The following is a 25,975-nucleotide window of genomic DNA, read 5'->3' on the forward strand; positions in this document are numbered from 1 at the left end:
CCGAAGCCGGCTCATTCCCGTCACTAGCTCTCCGCGCTAATGACTGACGGATTTTCAGAGAAGCGTTCAGGCTGGTTTGGGGAGGCTTTTAACTTGCAATCAGGTACCCTGGGCCTGCACACTCCTCAGCATGTTGATCCTTTGGCAAACCAGTATGATTGCAGATATTGAATAATTCATAGGTGTCTAATGATATGTCAATCACAGCTGGTTTTGTTTTATTTATTGCCTACTATGCATAGGTTTTTTTTTTAGCGTTATTTTGCATCCTCTGAGCTCCATTGCAAGTTAATATTGCATGAAGACTGTTAGCAACATAATACTGAGTAGAGCAACCAGCTTTTCTCCTCAGGGATGTTGTACTGTTTGGTTAACAAGGCTGAATGAGGAGGAGGAGGAGGCTTTTGTGTTGCTTTTCAAACCAAAATGACCTTTTCTACTGCGTTCGTGTCCGTGAAATCTGTTGTGAAAGCTCCATTGTTCATGTGCTGTGTTTTTTTTTTTTCATTAACATCTGTTGCTGTTACATAAACACCCCTGCCCTTCACTTCTGCGTGTTGCCATTCATGAAGCCGTCATTTAGGACTAAGGGTTAGGATTGTGTTCTTCGCTAACGCTGCTCTTCTAGAGCGGTCAGTCTTAGTTTGACTAAACCAGCGCTTTTGTGTTTCTCCCAACTAAAAACTCCCGTCTCTTCTACCTGTTTTTCCTTCCGTTTAGAGGAAGCTATACTTTTTATCTGAGTAATGGGCCGTTGCGCGAATGTGGCTTAGTTAGCTGCAGGAAGCGAATTGCAAATATTCAACCACCTTGCAGAGGAAATTTTCCAGTAAAAAGCATGACAATGAACACGCTGTGAGAGCATGATTAGAGCAGGAGGAGGGTTCCTGATACCTACTTTGCTTCTTGAACTTCCAAGTGATTCAGCGGCTTGATGTCGGCAGGCGGTGCGCACACTGCGACGCGAGTCACCCACAGAAACGACGCCCCTCTATAGAACAGCGGGGGTAGAAAAGGCACTGCGTTACATTAACAGGGTGGTAAAATTCAATTTATTTATATAGCGCCAATTCGCAATAAATGTCGCCTCGAGGCACTTTGCAAAAAAAACATGTCATTCTAATTCAGTCAAACATACATTCCAATTGATCCTGGTTATCAAACAGCAGAGTGTGCTCAATTATTCAAAGCAGTTTAAAAAGTTTCTATCCAAGTAAACCCAGCATATTGCAACGAGTCATTGACTAGCAGCATTCAGTCTTCCTGGAGGAACGTGGAGAGAATCGCTTGCATTGAGTTGTTTACTGCAGTCCCTCGTTCTGAGCAAGTACGTAGCGACAGTGGAGAGGAAAAACTCCCATTTAGCTGGAAAAGAAACCTCCAGCAGAACCAGAACCCGACTCGGTACGACCACAGATGATCACAACCGACTGAGAAGGTTTGAGAAAACATGAGGATGCATGAAAATAAACAGATGAACTGATGTAGGATTATCTTCTATGTTTATGGAAGTAACAAGTTAATAGAAGCAGAGGGAGAATGATGAGTTGATGGTTGTATCATCTCAGCCGATGTCCAAACAGCTAAACAGACAGGTGCAGCTTCTACTGAGAGAAAAATAACAGAGAAACGATGAGTTAATAGTTGAAGCAACAGCAAATAATGCTAATCGGAGAGTAGTAGAAGAACAAAGTGAGGAAAAATTTAATTAAAATTTCATTTTAAATTAAACAAAGGTTCCATATTTGACAGACACATTTGTCTGCAAGTATTTCTGGTTGCAAAACCATAAACAATTAAAACTTAAGGCTGACTAGCTGAGCAGATAGCCTGACTATTTATCGGCTTGTTATAATTCTCTATAAAGAGCGGGAACACATTCTGCACAAAAATCATTTAAAAACTGCAAAATGTAACAAGCACATGTCAAAATCAGAGACATAAATAGATGCTGTAGATATACAGGTTTCCATATTGCTGGTAAAAATACAATTTTTGTATTTTACCATCAGCAGGCATACTTTAGATCTCGTTTATTTTAAGTTTCTGGGTAAATGATTAGACAGTTGAACAGATGCATTTTTACTCAAGAGTATCATTTGTACCTTCCTAAAATGATTAATTAGCGTAAGATTCATCATCAGAGATGTAAGCACATCTGCACAAAACTGTGGAAACCCGGGTGGAGGATGGAGTTGGTTTAGAAGCGCAGCTTGTAAAAGCGAAAGGAAGCCGTTACGTACTGACTCCATCCTGTCTGGCCCATTGAAATTCACTCCAGTTGCACATGGTGCCATCAGTCCAGAGCTATCTCTCTAAACAGAAAGATGGGCAGAGATTTAATTTGAACACACTCAAATGTCGCTCCCACACAGAGGAAGGTGGGGATCCGTTGTTGGTTGCGGCTTCCTGCCCAACAGCACTCTCTTTTGGCGATTTTGGGCAAATAAGCTGCAATGGGATGATGCCAACAGAGCGTCCTGCGGCTCGGTAGCCCCAGGTGTCAGAGACCCTGCAGCGAAACCATCGAGGAGGAGCTCAGGAGAGAGAGAAAGAGACGCAGAGCAAGCCTGGAAGAGTTTAACAATATCGAGCCGAGTCCTAGGAAGATGAGAGGGAAGTGTAGATGGAGCAGCTGCAGGTGGGCCTGTGAGCCCCGGATCATCAGTCACGCTGGAACCAATGAGTTCATGTGAAGATGCTTTTTCTCTTTTCTCCCAGCCTCAGTGCAGGAATAATAAAGTGAGAAGAGCTGCTGAGCATTTCTTTTGGAAGTTAGTGTGCTGCAGCTCGTATTTGTCCCCCCCCCCCCCCTGCTCTCTGCTACACAGCACCCGTGGGAAGTTGTGTTGGAAAGAGAAAGGGCTGGGCGGAGGGAGCCACACACCATGGCATTGTGGTTGGGCACAATCACTGCTCCCAAAGCCCCCTCGCTGAGGCAGTTTCCCCCCCTGTGGAGCTAATCTCTTCTCCCCGGGATTAACAAACTTCACAGCACAGCCCTCGACTGAGCTATCGCAACATCACTTCGCCCTCCACCCCTTCCTCAGCCGCACTTTCTTTTAAGTGCACACTAACTATCCTTTATGTAATCCCATACAACAAACCACAGGACTGAGTCAGACATGGCTGGGTTAGGGATGGTTTACAGTTGTAATAATGCTTGTTATAACTAATTATTGTAGTTGTTGTGTGGATTACCTGCTTGTCTGTGTTCGCTATATACAGTGCCTTCCAGAAGTATTCACACAACTTAAACATTTTCTGTCTTTGTTACGTCACACACACACACACACACAAATTTTAATGTATTTTATCTTAAGGACCAACAAACAAGTAGTAAATGGTAAAATTAAATGGATATAATTGAGGGCTTTCTTTTTTCAAAAATCTGAAAATGCAGCATATTAAGGCAATGGATCGAGTAAAATCCATTGCCTTCACAAACAGTGTCATGAAGATGGGATAAAGGTGCAGAGGAATGTAAAGCAGGGTAAGTTTGTCTAAATCTAGTGCAAAGGGAGCACTAATTGGAGAAGAGACCCACAGTAGCTCTAGAGGAGCTGATGAGATCCACAGCTCAGGTGGGAAAGGCTTGGCAAGATGGCCATTTTAAAAAAAAACAAAAAAAACCTTGCAGCAAACTCACAATTCTGCATTAGTGAGTAAAATGTGTGGACCTGTTTAAAAACTGGAGGTACTGACAAACACATGGATGGAGGAGCTCTGGTCAGAAATGGCCATTAACTTTTTTTTGGCTTTCAAACCATTACATGTGGAGAAAAACTAACCCTGGACATCATCCTGGAAACATCATCTAAATGGGAAAATATGGAAGGCAATCTTGCAAAAGACGAGCAACCGCAGTTTCACCTTTCACCAGGACAATTATGTTAAACATACAGCCTGAGCTACGATGAGACGCTCCAGATCAAGACATATTCATGTGTTGGCAGGAATCCAAACCTAAATCCAGTTGAGAATCCAATATATTCTCAATATATGCTGAACATGCATGTTAGAAAATAGTGTCTCTGTCCGTCTGCTTCACAATTCTGCTCTACTTTGTGCCAATCTATTTCCTAAAATCCCATTCAAACACACTGGGGTTTTGTGGCTGCAGTGTGACAGAGAGTGGGGGAAAAAAGCTCAGAGGTTATTTATACTCCTGCTAGGCGCTGTATTTGTTGTCTGTATATATGCATACATCCTCATGAATGTGTATGTTGACAGAAAGTTTCCCTCCTTATTAGGCGCTGTCATTTCCCATCTCCACGGAGGAGTTCCCAGATCTTTCAGTAATAATGAGGCTCCAGAGAAAACGAGTGGGCTCAAATCAGACGGATTACCACATCCCTTCGCCATACATGTCCTGCCGTCTTGCTCCGTCCTCCCCCCCGCTTGTCTCTTTTAGCCACCGAGTCTCCAACCTCGCCTGCTCCTCCTGCACCGCCGCTCCCTCCGTCTTTCCTCTGTGCTGATTAGGTGGGCAGGAAGATGATGGGTGTATTTAGGGCCCGCATGGTTTTATCGCCGCGTCGGTCTGACATGCTCGTGCGAAGACGGTGTCTGCTCTTCGTCGTTTTCTAATGGGGCGCCAGGGTCTCAGAGAGGAGGAAGGCAGGTAGATGTTGGAAACGGAGTGTGTGTGTGTGTTCACGGGACAGTAGGAGAAATACACCGGGGAGTGGAGGCAGGTGTGTTTGAGGATGGTATTAAGGAAAAGGCAGAAAGACACTGCGGGTAATGAGTAGTGCGAGCTGCGTGTGCTCTTGCCACGCTGATAAACGATGGGCTGGCACTTCACACAATTTTCAGCCTTTATCAAGCCATTTTTCTCCCCTCCCCTTCTCTTTCACCTTCCATTCCTTACTCTAAAAAAAACAAAAAAAACACTCGAGTTGAGTATATCCTCACTGGATATATTTTCTTTTCTGAAAACCATCCTACCCTCTCTTCTACATGGTCATGTTGCAGCACAATGCTGCTGGCTAATTATCAATGGTTAGGATGTGACAGATGCTGCGGAGATGCTTGGCAGTCGGTGCGCTGCAGAGCCCTGGCAACCCTTCCCAATATCCAGACACTGCACCCTCCTCAGCACCCAGGGACGGATCAGCTCTGGAGATACGGGGGTTAGTTTGTTATATATAGATTGGTCCCAGGAGGGTGTGTGTGTGTGTGTGTGCGTGTGTTTGTGGGGGTGCGTGTGTGCGTATGTGTTCAGCCAAGGTGAGAGCTCTTATGAAGGAAGGAGAAGTGCTGATAAGCTTTAGTTTTTAACTTTACAGTGCACACAATGTACACACTACTTTTGCAAAAGCTAGTGTTTAGGTCACAACCACATACTGCAAATCCGATTTGTTTCGAGTTTATGTGAAAGAGCAACACAAAGCGGGGCACAATTTTGATTTCTGTTGCGTAAAGTCACATAATTGTTTTACACCAGTGTGTTCTCTACACCAAACCTCCCAAGACAGGATTCATTTAAGGTGACTTCCTGGGTTAAGGGGAGAATTAATTAGAGATGCATGTGACGACTCTGGAGGAGCTGCAGAGATTCACCGGTTAAAGCTGAACTAGGTAACGTTCATAAACATTTTTTTTTTTTTTTTTACATCTTTGTTAAAACTGACAATATCATACGAGATAATCTATGGAACTAAATCGAGCTCCTCTGCAGAAATACACAGCCTGGCCAGAAGCAACCAATCAGAGCCAGGGGGAGAGTGTCTGCGCTTCCAATCATCCTTGTGTACATGCCACTCACCCTCCAACTAGCTCTCTGCTACGCCATAAATGCTGAGGCTAGTTAGCATTCCCATGACAGTGGAATAACAGTTTTCCTGAAACATTAAGTTGCTTCTATGCCATTACCACATTAGGCAGCTAATACACAGGCATGATTGATGGTGCTGAAATTTTCCACCTGATTCTGATTGGTTGTCTGTAACCAGGAGCGAGAAGCTCATGTTTTCCACAGATTATCTGTCTCCTGTTTTGCTGTCGTGACATAGTGACAGTTTTAACAAATGTGTACAAAGCATGTTGTTGTAAAAGTTGCCTACTTTTACAACATGAGGGAGAGTCGGATGACAGGATGCCTGTTAGTCTTGCATTACCCCATCCTGAATAATGGAATGGCAAGAAGAAAGATGTTGACTGTGAAGTAGAAGTTGCCCCATTTTGCAGTTTTCCACAAGACATGTAGGCAACGCAACAATCGTGTGGAAGGAGATGCTCTGAAATGAAATGGCATAAATCCATGTGCATCCATATGTTGTTGGAATGCTTCTGCCTTGGTCCAGATCTACAGTAAATTAATTGAAAACTCGATGCTGTCCAGATGCTCTCCATCCACTGTGACTGAAGTAGAGTTCTGGTTTTATGCAAGAAAATAATGGGGATTTCTTTTCCATTTCTAAATGTGAAGAACTGATTAAGACATTTTTGTTCAACACACTTATTGTAAACAAAACAAAAGAAAAACTGTAAAAGCCATGTACCGTCTTTCTTTCCCTTCTTAATATTACACTAATTTGTGTTGGTGTGTTACATAAAACCTCAGTACAATGCGTTGGAAGCTGTAGCTGCTGCAGAAAACAGAAAACGTGCGTATCTCCCTCCCGCCGCCGCCCCTTCTGCTCCGTGTCATCGTTTTATTTCCTGATCATTCCAGCCAGCTGTGGGTGATGCAGCAGTTCTCAGTTTCTAGATGTCGTAATGAAAAGAAAGGAACACACTCCTCCTCTCATCACTCCACACACACACATGCAGGCTCCCCACATGCCCCCACAGCGATGCCCTACTTGGCTGCTATCAACACAGAAGCTTGCTTTGGTAATGAAGTGAGGTCTCAGCCTTCCATCTCCCATCTAGTTTTGAAGAGTGAAGGAGCAGTAATTGGTGTACGACCTACACCACCGACAGCACTCATGTCCCCTGTCCTACGTGACATTCCCATCCAATTAAATCTGCGTCTACACACACTCTCTCTAACAGACTGAAAAATATTCACACGCACACACACATCTTATCATTTCTCCCAAACTTCCTTCCTTGATAGTTTCTCAAGGTGCCTTTTTAGATCCACACCGGTGTCGTACGGCACATCAGACGCTTTTCCTACGTACACAGAGCGCGTCTGTGTGTCTGGGCGCATGTGGCCAGATTGTGTGCAGGAGCACGGAGGAAGGAGTCTTGTTCTCTGAATGAGTTCATTTTCGGGGATTATGGGTAAATCTGTGGGGCCAGTGGATGGATTGCTCTCTGTTTCGCTAGGATTAGCTGAAGGTGACACTGAGGTGGCAGGTCCGTGTCCATCTGTGTTCCTACGTGCTCCCATAGTCTGATTTGTGCATCCATGCGTCGTATGTAAAAGTATGTCTGTTATTAGGCCCGAAATGTGAGGTAATCCATCAGAGTTAATGAGCTGTGTGTGTGTATGTGTGTGTATATAAGCTCCCTCCAACATCGATGGCAGCGGGGTGTGTTCTGCATGCGTCTTCTGACTGACCTTGACTTCGGTCTGTCAGATGGAGCGCGCTCTCAGGCTGTTCACACAGAGACCGAGACTCCATCAGATCCCCAGATGTCATCACACACAGTCTGTCAGATGTGTGTATCATGAGCAAATAACGAGCACAACGGGGCCGCCGCCCTTCAGGAGCTTTCCGAGTTCATGGCGGGAGAAGAAATTCAGAGGTTAAACCGCGGGGTTCACCGTCTGCTCTGGGACTTCAGGCCTTTAAAGGTGCAGCTAGTTCATGAAAATCAATCATAAAGTAGCTTATTTTGCATACACCGCTTTAAACTATGCTTTGTTTTATACTCGCACTACATGTATAGTATTCATTTTTCAATATATCTAGTTGTAAATTATTAAGCAACTGCCTTAAAGTAAAACTTCTGCATTGCCTGTATGTCGATGTTATAATTTATTGAAGATGCTCGTTTGCAGAACCGATTATTGCTCAGTATGGCTCAGAAGGTACCTCTGCTTCGAAATTTTAATCTTTCTTTTTGTTCTCAGTCCTAGTTGTTTACTATAATTCCTCTGGTCCTATTTTTTTGTGTGCGTTTTCAAAAACTTTCTCTTTTTTTGTAAAGTTTTGTACTGTAGCCTTCTGATTTTTATACCACTGTTGGCTTCTATTGTAACTGTACAATGGTTGAGAACAAAGGGAACACAGACTTTTGTGTAAAATCAACCAAACATTCGGATTTAGAGGTAACCTAAAAAAAAATAAACATGTAATTTTGTTATTTTGTTTGCTGTAAATTGAGATAAAATCGAGCCACTTTTTAAAGCTTCCACCTGCCATCACATGCGTCTTGATGACATCAGACCAGTCAAAAGGGAATTAATCAGAGTTCTTTAGATTATGTTCATTTATGTTTTTCTTTTTTTTTGTCTCTATTCACTTGGTTGCTATCAAATTCCTTCCTCAGATGGAAAAAAAAAAAATCTCAGGAATATAAATGGACTTGTCGTTACATCATCACCACTTGTTTGAACTTCAGTTTCAAACTACATTTCAAATGCTACAGAACTGTCAGAAATTCAGATTTTTTTTTTTTTTAAATCTTAGTTTTGTGAAATTTTCTTCTGGAAATCTGCATTTCATCACCCAGCTGTGTTTTTAACCTCACTGTAAACATATTTTAAAAAGAAAAAGAGCCAAAGCTGCAGCGCACAGACTCTGATGCAGTCTCTTACATAGCTACACCAAGAGAAAATGCGTAGAATTTACCTGTGTAGCCTCTCGACTCACAGTTAAGTGGAACAAGAGAATGATAAAAAGATAAGTGACCGTAATAAAGACAACGAATAATGTCATAAAACGTCCTCTCAGCTTAAAAGGTTGTCTAAATAAAAAGTCTTCAGCTGCTTTTCAAAGCCTTTAATGCCGCCAAGGCCACATAAAAATTAACTCCGTAGCCAAGGTGCCACTACTTGAAAAGAGCGATGGCCTGCAGATTTTCAGATGGCGTGCAAAAAACCTTCCAGCAACCTCCAATTACACGACCTCGCAAAGTCGGGCTGGCTTATTTAGGAGACAAAGGCAAAAGAAAGTGGAAAAAGTCCAATGAAAATAAATTAAAGTTCTTGGCAGGACACAAAAATTGTGGTTATAGATGAAGGCCTTGGGTGCAGCAACACTACGATGAAATAATTCATACAGTAGATGCTTTTGCATGAGTTGAGATTTTCTTTTTCCCAAAATAACAATTTTGTCACGAGTCGAACCATTTTCATAAAGCTGCAGCTCGTCTATTGTGGAAATTTGTATCCTAATCTTAGAATGTAAAACAATTGAAAAATTCCATCTTCATGTTAGAAAAGCAGCAGGATTTGACAATTGATTTAGTGAAATAATATCAATTTATTAATTTTACATAGCTGGCTATCTTTACAGAGTTGAGATCTCCAGTGGCCACTAAGACAGAGGTCCAACCTGAACATGTCACCAGACTGCAGTGTCTGCAGAACCTTCTCGCTGCAAACTGTGGCACGATGTAACTATGCATCCATGCAGTCAAACACTGGTCTCTAATAGAGGTCATACTGTCCAGATGTTACTGTGGATGTTATTGGATTTTCAACTCAAGCTCCGGAGAAACCACCAACTCTCCAAGTTAAACTTTTGTGACATTTGGAGTTGATTTCCTTCCCCCTTCTCTCCCTCTGAACTTCCAAGCTCCCAAACAGAAACAGAGCCAAATACGTACAAAACGACAACACAGACACCCCACGTCACCCCACGTCACCGCTTTTCCAATTATAACGATTAGCAAAACGTGCTTTTATTTTGCTCGTTTTTACATTTCAATTAGTTTTCGTCGGCCGTCTCAAGTTCAGTGCTAGCTAAAACAGCTTCTCCGCTAGCAGCTGGCGGGGATTTGACTTAATATGACAGAATAAAATAGATCATATAAAAGCACCTCTTCATGTTTGGGATGGTGAACAATGAAAGGCAGAAAATAACTCTCGGCGCCACACTCTAGCACGCCGCTCGACTCCCGGTTGTAAGAACAACACATTTCCTTTTGTCCTGAGTGGTGTTTTACATCTTATTTGCTTATAACTTACATCCACTTCTTTTGTAAATATGATAATTTAGGCTTCTGGTATAAGGCTGATATTTTCAGCATGCCCATGCTGAGCAGCACTCATACCGCCCACTCAAACTATTTCTACAGCTAAAGTCCAACGGTACTCTGGCATGTTTACAATCTGCGAGTAAAAATTAAGAGTTCAGAAGCACAAATTTAGCAGGTTTTTTTTTTTTTCTTTTATTAGGTGTAAATAAGTGTTGTTTCTGCGTCGGTGAGGGTGTGCAGCTTGTTTTGAAATGCAGTCAGCTGCTGTTAGGTGACGGGTTTTCCTCTTAGCTTTTTAAAGTGTCCATCTTTTCATGACATTTTAGAGGAAAACTTGAGCTAAATGATAAAAGGGCGTCTTACTGTAAGCCGAAGCGGCTCCACAGACACTCGCTCGAGATTATTTTGCAGACCTATGTTGATTTTAAGAATAATAAGCGCTAAACGCGATTCACTTGTAGCTTTTATCGGCGTGTGTTGAGAAACATTTTGGACTAATTCGATTTTTTTTGGGTTTTTTTTTAGAAAAAGGTCTGTGTTTGATGGAAAAAATTGCTAACGTGGTCTAATATTGTATGATCTCTACATAAAAGGAGCATCTGCACAAAATGTAACTTGAACTCGACTTTTTCTCTCTCGTTTGTAGTCAGAGTAGATCCAGATATTTCAGATAATTAGCCAGCTGGCAGTCGGCAGCAGCTACACATGGTAAAAACACTTGAATAGACAAGAAAGATAAATGGCGTTCTGGCTGTCAACTAATGAGCTTTTGCCGTGAATGCTTGTTGTAAATGAATTGTTTGTATTAGATGTTGTACGAGACAGATTATATTTATTTTAGCTTTATTATATTTTCATTGCATCATTAGTTATTTTAAATCAAAACGTACATGTTGTCATTGATGTATTTATCCAAGAAAGCGTTTCCGAATTGATTTTCATTTTATTAGTCAAATACATCCCAGAGTCAGGCAGACGGCCTTTAAAAACCCCCTCCTACCAAAAAAGCGGAGTGGAAAATGATAATTCTAGTATTAATAAAAGCAGAAATACTTCTCAATATGTCCAGAAATTATAGTTAGAGTTAAAAAAAAAATGAATTGGTAGTTTTGGGGTTTGGCATTCTAAAATCGCCTGGACCATACCAGTTTCAAAAGTTGATATAAATCTGATCTTAAGTATACAAAAACAAATGCAGGATTTCATGCTGTTGGTTTTTGTTTGCAAAAACAAAAACACAAAGCCAAACTTTTGGAAGCTAAACTCTGAGGCTCCCCTGCGATTCGATAACTTCAGGATGCTTTCTGACATTTTTTGACTTTTCTCAGATGTAGAAATTCATCCCTCCTCTTTACAAAACAGCTCAAGTTTGTGGGTATTTCTTCATTCGCAGCGTTTCTGAAGGTCCCACCACAGCACTTCAGTCAGGTCAAGGTCTGGACGTTGGCTGGGCATTTCCAGCACACCTCTGTTGAGCTTTTCTGTTGCATTGTATTGTAGAGAAAGTGACTGCAAAGTGCCCTGGTTATGTGACAACAAAACTATCCCACTTCATCACCTCTGCTCCATCTTGCTCCACAGTTGGTGTGAAGGGTTTGAGCCGATGTACTGTTTGTTTTACTCCAAGCCATCGTGCTTTTCCTTTGGACCAAACTCTCTACTTTGTCTAGTGGTGTCACTGTAAATTGTTCCAGAAGTTGTATTAATTTTTTTTCTGAGAGAGCGAGAGGAGGCTTTCTCTTGGCGCCTTCTCCAAACAAGTCGTACCTGTTTAGATTTCTGTTTCTGAAAGGAGTTTGTCATTTAAAATGTTAACTTAACCCTATAGATTCTAGGACGTAGCTTTTCTGTGGAGAAATTAGTGAGACATCCACTGATGTAAAGATTACCAACTAACTTAAATATTTTCTGCTGTAAATGTTTCACACTGTAGAGTGGTGAACTTCAACAACATGTTGAGGTTACTCTGTAATCCCTTTTAGATTGTTGGAGAAGTACATTATTTGCTGGAGTCTTTCCCACCTTGGCATTTTGTGTGCTCCAAACCGTACATCTGAGTTTTATAGATCTACGTCAGGCTTGCAGCTCTGAAAACTGAATTAAAAATTTAAAAAATTGTAAAAAAGTAACTACGCTTCAGGTGATTTGGTTTCCCCTCTTAAAAATCTCTCAAAAAGCCATTAAGCTCATGTTTGTTAGCTTGTGCTGGATTAGCTGTGTTAGCATTGTTACAATTCGATTTCCCTGATGTTTCCGATAACAAACATTTGTATTACTTGCCAGGTAAAACAAACATGATAGAGAATGAACATTAAAGCTACGACTGCCAGTTTTAGCGTTCTGTAGGAGAATTAGAGAAGCCTAATTTGCGAGCACCTGTCAAATCAATGTATTTTGTTCTCAGGTTGCTGCTGAATGTGCAAAACAATTCAATGTGTTAAACTCAAATGTGAGCTGCTAGATCGGCTTCCCGGTTCTTGATGAGGCCTCAGGCTTGTCAGCAAAAAAAAAAAAAAACGAAGCGCTCCCGATACCAAACATCTACATACGCCGCTCCACGAGGTGGGCCTGCGCAGATTTCACCATCAGACATTGATTAGCAACCTGGGGAGAGAGAGAGAACACGGGTACAAACAGCTGTCAGACCCGAAGAAAATCAACACAGGGAACAGAGGTGCATGCAAACGAGTTCAAATTAACTGTCACAAAGCCGCCGGTTTGATTTTCATCTCTGGCAAATTTGCGGAGCCGTCGTTTGCGAACTAGAGCGTGGCAAAAAAAAAAGGTGTTCTCGCGCAAGTTACTCCCGCATCATTTGAGGACATTTGTACGAACGAGAAAGAGAGAGAGAGAAAATAAAATAACATGTAGTGTAAACTGTCAAATTGTGTGTCAAATGAAATGCGGTAATGTCACAAACTGCATCTTTGTACCATTTAGGTAATGCTGATGAATTACCAACACGAAGCAAATGTTCTCGGGCGTCTGCAACATTCTCCAGGGATTGTTAACGTCTGCCGACATGTCCAAGGAAAAAGCTTCCAAAACGAGCAAGTCGGATGAGGGGGAGGGACGCTGGTGTTTTTGGAGAAATGTGCAGCATGTGTGAGTGTCGGCGCCCAACAGAGAGCAGGGCGACACTGAAGGTGTGGGCGCCGGTCTCAGCTTCTGCGATGTGCTCTGACACACAGATGGCAGCTGACACAACACAGATCGACTCTCACTCTGTCCTCACACACCCACACACTCCCCTCCTCCTCCTTCCCAAAATGGATGTTCTGTCTCTTGTCCGCTGTTGATAGACACGTCGATAGATCGGCGCTCTCCATCTTTCTTCCCTTCCTTTGTCGCATTTTGTCGCGCGCATCAGAGAGACGCTGCCCAGGTGGGAGTAGATGGACATCACAGATTAGGGATTTAAAGAGGGGAGAGGGAAATCCACATAGTAGCGTCTATTGTATAGAAGACAAGTCCTGTGAGTGTTTGCCAATTGTCCGCAAAAAGTTCAGCACAGGATTTCCACTTTTACCGCGGCCTTTACGTCCTGCTTTCAATCTCCTTCCCCCCCCCCAACACTCTGGATACTAATGAACATTCTGGGTAAATCTGAAAAAATGTTAATGCAAGCAAATGATGCCAATATATGTGTGCAAATTGTTTTGAACGCCCTCCAGGCTGGAGCTGATTCACACAGTAGCCCTGGTTTCCTGCAGCCAAATCACAAGCTCTCAGTTCATTACTTCTGACAGGACACAGAGGGCTACGAGGGATTGATGCTCTCACATACAGACGCCGCTGCCTCTCTTCTCCTGCCTCCTCCGGTGGCGTTATGGAAACCAAATTAACCGCGTCTGAACATGGCAATGCATATGGATGACTTTGTATTGAAGACTTTGGGTTTAATGGCGCCTGCTATCAGCAAAAAATGCTAATATCAGCAGGTACTTAGGCTAACGGCGAGGATGTTGACGTCGGGATGGTCCGCAGGTGAAACGTCCGTAATTTGCTCGCTGCCGATAAAAGCCGTGCCACAAACTGGTCCGTCTTTCATTGTGGCAATGTGCGATAAGTTTATGGGGCTGATGAAATGCATTTAATAGCGAGGACAAATTACCTGCTAGCATAATTTCAATTAGCTTGTTTTCAGCACTGGAGAAACTGTTGTCATTGCTGTAATGAACGTCGAACTACATTAGATTGACGTTCATTATTCAATCAGTTCAATAACTTGTCAAAATCAATCTGAAGACTGAATGCATTTCTTTTCCATGGAGCTCTGTGGATTGATCTCTAAGAAATGGTGAAGAGGTTTTTGTATAGTCCTTATTTCGGGATTTAAAGTCGACTGATAGTACAGTCACAAATCCATTTGTCTACTTGCCACTAATTAACTAAAACTAATGACATGGAGTTAAGTAAATGGACGAAATCCAATCAGAAGCTTCAACTAATATAGACGTGCGATTCAGCAAGATTTTTTTTGCGGTTTCTGCTTTCCACACCAAACAGATTTCCTTGTTTTTGGCCTGAGTTATTTACGGAATGTGTCGATGGTTTATCATGTTCTTGTTTTATTTACATAGCTAAAGCTGGACTTTAAAGACTTTCAAACCCACTGCAGATTAGTTTCACACAAAGTCATGTATGTCAAGAGTTTTTGTTCATTTTGATGATTGTAGGTTATAAACACACCGTTAATTACAATGAAATAAACCTCTAATGCAGGGGTCACCAACTCCAGGCCTCGAGGGCTACCGTCCTGCAACTTTTAGATGTGTCTTTGCTCAAACACACCTGGATCAAATAAACTGCTCATTTCCAGCCTATTGCAGAGAGGAATGAATGCTGGTGAGGAAATTCAGACATTTTGGAGCAGAGGTGAATCTAAAAGTTGCAGGATCGTAGCCCTTGAGGACTGGAGTTGGTGACCCCTGATCTAATGTATCACTGTGTATTAAATTAACATGATATATAAGATAAAGCTCTTTTTTTATTGAACTATAGATCTCGTCATTATTTTTAACTCGCTAGATGTGTCAGGATTCCTCTCTAAAAGCCTTTGAAACATCTGAAACAGTTCTTAGGTTTGTGTTCACTATAGAAACATCTGACAGAGACCTAATACTGAAGCAGAAAAGTATGTAAAAAAAAATAAAATAAAAATCCCTAAACTTTTTTTGTCAGTCTGCGAACTTCAAAGCAGAAACTGCTGTAACTGTTAAGCAGTTACAGGAAAAAATCTAGCTGCTACTTAAAAAAATAAACTTCTTCAGGATGTCAGATCTACAAACTAACTTATGACACAGCAGATTTAGTGAAGCAACTTGAAAATCAGTCGGCGGATCTTTGCGCGTGTGTGTGTGTGTGTGTGTGGGCAGCCGATCACACAAGTGTGTGCAGTGGGGATTAACGTGAGTCTGTAACCGAAGGGCATCAGTCGGCGCTCGGTAGAACCTGGAACAACATCAGCTGCTCTCTGCAGCCGAGCAGTGCCTTAAAATAAAAAATAACAGCAAAAAAAAAAAACACACAACTAAGCGACTCGTAGCACACACACACACACACACACACACACACACACACACACACACACACACACACACACACACACACACACACACACACTCAGCGTTCTTAAAGGTTACACTGCTGTGGGACCCGTCTGGTCCGGCTGCAGTCGGCGGTTTAAATTGTTGAAGGTTTTGTCAGAGCATGCTTCCTGTTTGTTTTAGTGTGTCGTTCCAGACTGCTTGTAGCTGCAGTGCAGAGCGCTACTCTGCCTCTTAATGGATCCTGAGCTTTATAGAACCCTTGTGCTCTTTTCCTCTCCTCATTCTGTTTTTTTTTTCTTTCTCCTCTCACTATAAACAGGGAGGGGAGTTTGTGTCTCCGGGGAAATTATACATGTCACTATCTCAGTGATAGGCAGCCCATCTATTGTAAATGATCACATGTGTGATGAGGAGAGGGAGGCGCGCTTCGCCATCTTCACCGCGCACTTCAGTTAACCGTAGTGGCTCTGATGCCGCGGCTGCTTCCCGTCTGATTAGATTGCATCTCATTTGTGCGTTTTGGAGACAGCTAGTTTACGGTGTGTCTGCACGGATGAAGCCGGAGCGCGACCAGTCGGCGTTAGGACGACTGGTCAGATAGTCGTAATGATTTCATGCTGCGCGAGACCAAAAGCCCCGCAGTAACATGTAGTTATGGATGCCTGGCGTGTTGTTCTGCTGCTGTACATTATATTTACTTGGAGCTACTTAACTCCGAGGCTGCCCCGCAATCAGAGGAAAATGTAGGAGCGCCAGCAGGCACACGGCCTCTTTTGATGTCGAGCAAATCTGAATGCAGCCTGCAGAACAACTGACACCTTGCTGCATCTATTAATTTCTCTGATCTGTGACTCGGATGTATGTCTTCCAGTTAACGTAGCAAAAGCGAGGACCCGAGGGGCATTTCCTGCTCGCACGCCGCGTTTTCCGTGCCTCTCCCCCACGACTGTGCCATGTTCATCTTTTTTAAGAAAACAACTGAAATGGATACAAACGCATCAGTATATTAATGTTTTTGCTTCCTGTCGTCGTCGTTTAGGATTACTCGCAAAACACCGTGGCGACATATGGAAATGAGAATTTGTTTCGATGTAGAGGATAGGATTTATGGACAAAACAAGCTTTAGTAGTTTGGTGTGTCTCCATCTTCACTGTGGCTGAATGTGACACTTTGATGACCTCAAACTTGGCTCCAAATGCTTTGTGTTGGCGCTGCTTTTGAAAGTTGCAGGGAAAGACGTAGACTTTGTATTTTAGTTCTGCAAATTAATGTTCTGCTTCTTTTTTCATTAAAAAAAAAAATCTCTGGTATGAATATGTGTACTGATAAACATCCATGATCTCTTCAACTAATCCCATTTGTAAACATCTGACCTTGGAGTCTCCTGCGCTGCCGTAGAGCCGCTTTGTTGTCCCACAACCACTGAACGCACCTCGCTTTGACGTGAGCATCCTACTCTGCGGTTTATTTTTAGACAAATCCACTGATGCATTATTGCTCCTATAAATACCCACAAGGACATCTAATGTTTAGAAATCTGTCGCCAAAAATAGTCCCCACTCACCACTGTCCTCTGTGTTCTTCTTTTTAATTAATTTTTTTGCTTTCATTTGTTAAAAGAACTACAGTTTCCATCTGTGTTCCTAAACTGTTCATTTGTCTTGAGAGAGCGTTTTGGGTCTCTGTTTTTTCTGGACGGGTTCCCGTCCCCTTTGTGAGAGCTGGCAGGCTTTGGGCTGGCTGTCACAGATAGAACGAGGAAGTTGAAAAGAGAGAGCCGCCTTACGACTCGCTAAGTTTTGTTATTCAGTTTTATTTTTTTGCCGACTTGACTCCATTACAGCTGAAGCCGTACGGTGATGCTGCATTGGTGTGTTAGAAGATAACAAAAAAAAAAGAGGAAAACATTCATATCAACCCACAGAAGTGCTTTGAGGCACAAATTAAATTACATTTTATGTCTTTTAAATTTTTATGCATTTGTATTTGTGGTCATATTATTAAGAACTTCTGATTCTTTCAAGTCTATAGCGCCTCTATTATAAATTACTTTTTTTGTAAACTTGACAAACGACAAAAAAGTGAAGCATCTGATAGGAGCAAAAGTTTTAAACCCAAGTGGAGGAATGAACTGGGGGAAAAAAAATGCTGAGGTTTGCAGGAATTTTTGACATTCTCAGCTGTTTGGGTCAGCGCCACGACGGGATCAACTGCAGGACCTCCGGTCTTTCCATTTCAGCCATTCTCTTGTAGATTTGTCGATGTGCTTGGAACCCGTTGTCCTAAAAGCCAAAGCAGCGAGCGTCAGCTGTCAGGTCCAGAAACATCACAGCTCCCTCTCAATACTTTTAACACGCCGCGGTTTGCAGTGGATGCAGTGACCAGCAAGAAGTCCAGTGGCCACGAAATGAACCGAAGCCGTCTGCAGCCCAAAGGTGAGCCTGATCGCTTGTCTGGAGTTTTGCTCTGATTTGCCCAACCTCACCGTTCTCAACAGACAGACAGACAGACAGGACCTGGAAACCTTTTGGTTTGTTCAGAATAAACTTCCAACATTTCAGTCATCCTGACACGGTCTTTTAAGAAGTTTTCAGTAGCCCGATGCATGGACAAAATGTCAGTAATTTTTTTTTTTTTTCCTGTCTGTGGAGTTTAACATTTAATATCTGGACAGCCTGACCTGTAGTTCTTAACGTTTCTCCGAGCAATGCACTGACGTCTACCTGTAGAACTGTTTTCACTGGTACTTTTTTTTTTTTTTTTGTATAGAAAGTTGGCGTCTGCTAACTGAAGCACTCCATGTGGTTTATAAACGGCTTTATAACCTAGAGAGGCAGCAAGTACCTCTCCAAGAGTATTTCTGACGTCTCACTCTTGGAGTTGTATTAGTGCTCGTCAGAAATCGTCAGACCAACAAACTGCTAATGCATCTCCTTCAATAGGTGTGACCATATAGCTGCTGCTTAATCTCAATTACTAAGCAAGCAGTTGTGGATTAATTGGGTTTTTGAACATCTAGGACTCTAAGTACGTCTTGCTGAAGTATTCATGCACTGGACTGTTTGACGTTTTGCCACATTGTAGTTTTCACTTAACAAACTAAAAGCTGAGCATATTTGCGAAGTAAATTGATACATGGTTTTCAAAAGTGTTCCGCTTTGACCACCTTCTCTTTTTGATCCATTTCACTCAAAGCACATTTTTGGCTTGTGTAAAACAGGACTTCTTCTTGCCACTATTTCCTAAAATGTAAATTTGTGGAACCCGACACAAGTGGTTGTTGTGCTGGTTCTTACATCTCATCTGTGGGTCTCTGCAGCTCCTCCAGACTTGCATCAGGCCTCATGGCTCCTTTATCCTCTTCTTCTGTGGTCTGTCAGTGCAGATAGATGTCTTGCTTGGTTTTAGTTGTTCCGTATTCTTTCTATTTTTATATGATGGATCGAATAGAGATCAGAGAGACGATCAAACCTTGGGATATTGTTTCATAACCTAGGCCTGCTATGACTTTCTTCCACGACTTTATTTTTAACCTGCTGTGTTCTTTAAACGTCTTTATGGTGTCTCTTTGTTCACTAATGTTCTCTAACAAACCACATGGAGCCGTTATCTTGCACAGGGTTCCTGCCCAGTTCTGAAAAGGAAAAAGAAATTTTTAAAAAGTGAAGGTTTTAGTATTGCGAAGTTTCATTATTTTTAAAACCTTCAAGTTGGAGCATAATTATGTTCTACTCAAGTGCTCCGTTTTAAAAAATATTTTTAAAATATGCAGGGAAAAATCTTGAAATTTGTCTCTGGGAATTTTGTCATAAAGGCTTAGGGACTCTACGCAGAGATCAGACAAACACAGGTGGTTTTATTTACACACCTTGTCGCTCTGCATACGTACTGATTACAGAGGCACATTTTCAGATTCTCATTTACAAGCAAAGATCAAAAACCACACGTCCTTTTTCTTCCACTTCAAAATGATGTCCTTTGTGCTGTTTGCAAATAAGATACTATAAAATAAATGTTTTTTAAAATGTTCCACAGATGCAAACATTTTGAGCATGTCCCGGTTTTATCCTTTTATCACGACTATAATACACACCCTGTGGCTAAAATGCTTCATCAGTCCGCCGCTCTCTAATAAATATGGCCTGCTAATGAAAATGCAGTTCAGGTAATTTGCTCCTAACCTTTAATTTAGCACTTGCTATTTGGTCTGAGTAATCTCCTAATGGTCTGCAGACTGACATATTAAGCGTGGATATAGGTCTTCATTAGCATTGCTCAGAGCAGAGCAGGCAGGTGGAGATGTGGCAAAGCCGCCCAATGTCAACATAAATGAACATGACAGGTGTGACAGCATCTTTTTCCACAGCAACTGTCCAATTTCACCTGTACTTATCAAACCTCGCGGCTCTTTACCCAGTCTGCTCACGAGCCAACAAAAGCCTGAAAGATGCTAGCTGGCGCCCGCGCCGCATGCGTCGCCTTCCACCTGCGTGATTCTGAATTATGATTTTGATTTGTCAACATGCTGGCTGTGGCTCATGTTGCAAGCAGCAACAATGTTGTTGTTGTTGTTGTATTTTTTTTTTCCCAGGAAACACATTCCTAGCCAAATCTGCTCAAGAGTCTGGCATCCTTCTTTCATCCAGAATCCCTTCCTATCAGTCTTTGTGTTTGTCAGGCGTCATAAAAAGCACCCAATCCTGCGCTGTTTGTTATGTTGTAATCCCGCAGCTGCATTTTTAGAGATGATTGTCCCTGCGTGATGAAACGAGCCCTGTCAGGAGCTACACGCCGATTACGGGGCTTCAAGCAGCGATCAGTCTTTGTGTACAAACATTTTTTAAGAAACGCAATCGATGCGGCACAACATGATGATGGATCAACTCCTACAGTGTCCCAGCGATGACTGGGGGGGGGGCAGAAGAGGGTTCCGTCTACCTTCAGAGGAAAACGGGCGGGGAAGGCAAAAGCGCGGCTTTGTTTTTGCAATCTTCGCCCTCCCCCTCCGTCTCCTCCTGCCTCAGAGCTATAATCAAACCTTATTCATTTCTTTTAGCGTCAGCCTCAATGTCACGGCTCATATTAAATGCTCGATGGTGAATCACTTGTGTAATGAATTCAATCAGACCGGCGACCTCAGAGGCAGTGGGAGACGTTGAGTTTCTCCTGACCTGCAAGTGTTTCTCCTCGTCAGAACTCTGGTTCCTTTTGACAGAATCAAAGTACGGCCATGCTTATTTTAAAGCCCATTTTCTGTGATACGCTCCTAAGTGGTGGAGACGGTGTTCTGCATGCAAACAGTATCATCTGAACATGTTGAAATCTCACTGGTTTACTCGGCATGCTTCTTTTTTTTCCTTTTTTTTTAATGTGTGGACTGAAATCTGAGCAAAGCGCTTGTATCCGAATCAAATTATTCAAATAAAACCATGTTTTGTGTATTAATTTATAAGTTGCTTTTTTTTTTTTTTTTTCATCTGAGCTCCATCTTGAAGGGACCTCAAGAATTTTAATGCTGAAAGTTTTGCCCTTAAAAGATCATCTGGTCCTTCTAAAATGCTACAAGTCTAATTCTGCGCCTTCGCCTAATTGAACACACGCAGATCTGGGAGTATGCAAATGAAAGCCGTGTGCAGCTCTGCAGCTCGCCTGGCTGCAGCTGCTTGCCCTCAACTCCGTTCAGACATTCAGACACGCCATCATACGGCTAAAAATGTGTTGCTAATGAAGATGAAGCTTGTTAATGACCTCAGGTGCCCCCCCTCCCCCTCCTCCACCACATCCCCGTGTAATTTGACACCACGGCTTTTAGGACTGATTCTGAACTTTAAAGGTGCTTTCACCGCTTGTATCTTCTATGTTATGGAAGCGGCTTATTTACATAGCTGGGTTTGTAACAGAGTTGAGTGTTTAACTGTGAAATATACCCTCATTTGAATATTTCATAGGCTTTTTCCTCTGTAGACTCCCAAGGCGGAATTTGTTTACTACCATCTTTCTGGGCTTTAATTGGATGTTTCAAAAAAAAAAGTTATTTCTTTTATTTTCTCCTGGTAAGCAGTTATAAGCAGTCAGTACCTGCAGTAGATAACTCTCTTTGCGTCTTTTTTTATTTATTTTTTCATATAAATCCAGATAAGGTGGTTCCCAGAGGCTAACGCTAGCAGCAGAGAGGACTCCGAGACCAAAGTGGACTTGTATCTTCTTCAGACAACTCAAACACTTTGTAACAATTTTAGTAAACACTATGTTAAGAGCTTAAAATAGTCATCGCATACACGTTCAGCAGCTATTTTCACAGATTATGTGTACGGTTAATGGATGTAGGGGGTGATGCGCCACCAATAATCATCCCTCTTGATGAAACACAAACTGAGCACAGAAACACGGTGAAACAAGTGGAAAATGTAAATGGCAAACATATCAAAGCTGGCGATTTACCGATTGATGTTTGTAGCGTCTATAGAATTTGCCAGTACTAATTTTAAACATATTTACTTTCTTTTTCTGAAACACAATGAGACAGAAAAACTGTTTGGCAAATCTGAAAAGTAATTGATCATTTTTCCAAGGGCAGAGGCGATTAGTTACAGTAAGATTAGGATATTACTGTAACTTTAACTGCAGGAAAAAATAGTTATCACTAAACTTGTATTAGTGATAAACGGGGATATCAATTGTAAAACTGACAAGTGCTTTTTTATTGTAGGAAATATTATTAGATTTTTACTTTTGGGTGAGACTGATGAGACGGAGTAACTCTCATCTATTTATCCTATCCACAAATCATAGGATAAATAGATGATTTGTGGATCTTTATAGATGCACATATCAGATTTCAATTTTTTTTTCACATTTTTATGGAACATTTGAAGAGCATATCTAAAATATCTGAAAGAAAATCCAGCTTTGGAAGCAGAATTACATAGATGCTAATTGACATGCTACTGGCTTGCATTTGCAAGGCAGCTGTTCATTTTCTTTGCTGCTGATTGACTGAGCCTCCGAGAGCGGAGGTAAGAGACTGTAGATATTATCTTCTGTAGTAGTGCCAAGACTGTTTCCACTGTGCATATGAATGTATATTAAGGTATCTTTAATTTTTCAACAATTTATATAAGCAGTTGTAATAAATCTTTTAGGGGAGATCTGAAGAAAGATCAGAAGAAAAAGCATGAATACGTCAAAAATGTAGTAATCTTGGAATTAAAGTCAAAGCTTCCCATTAGCCAGGCAACTAGCTACTTCTAGCATTGACCCACAGCAGCCTTAACATAAACCCCCCGATCATGTGCTATTAAAAGATAACTTTGTGTCTTTCTGATGCGCTGGTAACACACACCAACACACCAAAGTGTTTTGATTTTAAACATGTCATACCCATGGAACCGGCTGACCATCGATCAAGGCCAGTCCAGCTGAAAATCGTCCAGTTCTGGTTCAAGATATTTTATTTTATCTTGTGTCTCTAATTACTACAATTTAAATCGGCACCATTTAACTTATTTGTACACTGTTAACACTTTTATATTCCATCATAACCATTGTGTACGATACTAGTTTCACACAGGAAGATCCTCCAGCCTAAATTTTCCTTGTAAAATGTCAGTTTAAATGTTCATAAAACATCACTGGTGTAAAATTGCTCTCATATTTTCTAAGGATGAAGCTGTTTTAAGATGGTTGAAAGGCCTCTTGGTGTTAATCCCTGTTGAACTGGCTGCTAGCTTCAGCCTCCGGGACCAACTAATCTGGATTGGTCCAAAATAAAGAGAGCTTCCCACTGCATACAAGATATTAACTCCTTATACCAGAACCTCACTTCAGAAACTCCAACCCGCTCCATTAGTGTGTGGAATTGAGTCAGTTTTTCTCTCTCTCTCTCTCTGTCTGGTTGTTTGCAGCAGCAGCCATGCTGGACTCTTGTCTGTCCTGTAATCAGAATCACTCAGCAGCGTCTGACCCTTAAATTTACAAAGCTCTCCCGATGTTAGTCTGAGGGGTAATTACATCTGCTGGAGACTGAGACACGTGTTTGTTACTCTGTCTCTGCAGAGCTCGGTACCTCGATCTCAGACTGGTTTGTGTGTGTGTGTGCGCGCACATGTGTGTGTGTGCCCATGTTTAAACAGTGCTAATTGGTACTTCAGAGTGTTTTGAGTCCACCTCTCAGAGTGGCTTCTGTGTCGCCACCTTCTTCGACTGACATTCGATTTTAAGCCCATCCTCTCTGCAGCAGCTGCCGACGACATTATCAGAACCCCAAGGAGAATATTCCCAAAGGGTAATTCGCACATCTCCTCTTGCACTTTATCTAAAAGCCTTCTTTCTAGAAGGCGGGGTGTGTGTGTGTGTGTGTGTGTGTGTGTGTGTGTGTGTGTGTGTGTGCGTGCGTGCGTGTGTCTGGGGGGGATCAGGTAGTGCTCCCTGGTGTCATTTAAATTCAGCCTGACTTAAAATGCCACAGGGGCTGCAGCAATAAATACTGTTACACGAGCACATAAAGGAAAAATAAAAGACACCTGTGGCCTAATGAAGGTTGTTGATCCCAGTGGAAAAATCCGATTAAAAAATGCTTTTAGAAAGAGAGTCATCTCTTCCCCCCCCCCGAAGCATCCCTGAAGTGTTTTAAGTGTGAGTTCTGCTGGCCGCTGGATGCTGGCAGCTGATTTTCAGACTCCTTTTAATTATCTTTTTTTTTTGTATGTGTGTGTTTGACAATAAAGACTCGGGCTTGATTAGGAAGGTTTGCTTTAGCCCGAATTGGATGCATCACAGGTCCCGGATCTGTTTGCGGCTCCGTAATGAGGCCTCCTCCAGCTGGAGAGCTGTCGGTGCGGCTGCTTTGATCAGTGGCCCGTGGATGCAGGATTATGCCGCGTTAATGGAACCTCGGGACAAACGGCGCTCGTGTCTAAATGCTAACCCATGTAGCATTTGCGCTCGCTAGACTCCGAGTGTGAGAAATGCGAGACGGAATAAAACCGTCCGCATGTGAAAAGGGCGAAATCCAGGGAGATTTGGAGTGTTGTGTCTTGCAGACTGGCGGGTCAGGCCCCCGTCATCCTGCGTGTTGGTCTCTGCCAGAGAGGGCTCGATGGCAAAACATCCAAAACTCGGCGCCGACACTCAGCCCAACTCTAGAGACTAATGGCTGGTAGCTCCCAACATGCGTTGTTTTGCGTAATTGCTTTAATTGCTGTCATTGTATGTAATGGTTGGGCTTTTTCATCTTCCCTGGTGGTGTAGCCATCCCGCTAATTACATCTGTCAGCTCTGCAGCCAAAAATGAGGGTTTCACAGCGGTGGGAACTTTAAAAATCAGAGGCTTTCTGTAAACTGCGCCTTTGTCCTCTCATCATGCGCCTTTGTCGGATTCGGGTAAATGATCAGACTTAGTGAGTTATTATCCTCTTTGCAGGTACGACACCATCACCAACACATGGGAGACTGTTTTCCCTCTCCCTAAGCCGGTCCATTCGGCGGCCGCCACTGTGTGCGGAGGAAAGATCTACGTGTTTGGGGGCGTGAACGAGGCTGGGCGCTCGGCGGGCGTCCTCCAGTCCTACATACCACAGACCAACGCTTGGAGCTTCATTGAATCACCCATGATAGGTAAGAAAAGTCTTTCCAGTTTGCTAGGATTCATTTTCTCCTATTGGATCAGTGCTTTTTAAAGTACCCAGACTGGGTATAGTAAAATTACATGTTTTTTAAACCACTGAAAAGATCTCATCCCTAGCAGGCCTTGCTAACAACTCCACCAGTTAAAGTGAACTAAGGACGCACGGAATTGTAACAAGCAATTGAAAAGGAAACTGTATTGTCTGTGACATTCAAAGCATGTCTACGGTTAATTCAGACTGCCAGATAAATAGACTACTAGCAAGAATGCTAGAAGTATACACTGCTCAAAAAATAAAGGGAACACTTAAACAACACAATATAACTCCAAGTAAATCAAACTTCTGTGAAATTAAACTGTCCACTTAGGAAGCAACACTGATTGACAACGGGGACCCTCGTCGGGTCAATCAGTGTTTCTTCCTAAGTGGACAGTTTGATTTCACAGAAGTTTGATTTACTTGGAGTTATATTGTGTTGTTTAAGTGTTCCCTTTATTTTTTGGAGCAGTATATTTGAAATGCTGTTCTTAAGTCTTCCTATATTGAAGTCTTATTAAGAGTAATTGGGATTGGTTAAAATCCACAGAGGCAGTCGAAAGATTTACAAACACCAGGTTGGAAACGGTCTACAAAAATCTGATTGATTGTATCTTTTCTGATACATTGAGCAGATGATGTACAGCGACCTTGGC

General features: G+C 42.2%; 1 protein-coding gene across 4 annotated transcripts in view; it reads left to right on the forward strand.

Annotated features, from left to right (window-relative positions):
* Positions 1-25,975, forward strand: part of klhl29 (kelch like family member 29) — a 273,769-nt gene that overhangs the window by 231,936 nt on the left and 15,858 nt on the right. For all 4 annotated transcript variants that reach the window (XM_008398295.2, XM_008398293.2, XM_017302252.1 and 1 more), the window contains one exon: positions 25,079-25,272. In XM_008398295.2, the coding sequence (XP_008396517.1) occupies positions 25,079-25,272 (194 nt within the window). The remainder of the gene's footprint in view (positions 1-25,078; positions 25,273-25,975) is intronic.

The sequence above is a fragment of the Poecilia reticulata genome, linkage group LG21, assembly GCF_000633615.1.
Source record: "Poecilia reticulata strain Guanapo linkage group LG21, Guppy_female_1.0+MT, whole genome shotgun sequence".
Taxonomy (NCBI): Eukaryota; Metazoa; Chordata; class Actinopteri; order Cyprinodontiformes; family Poeciliidae; genus Poecilia; species Poecilia reticulata.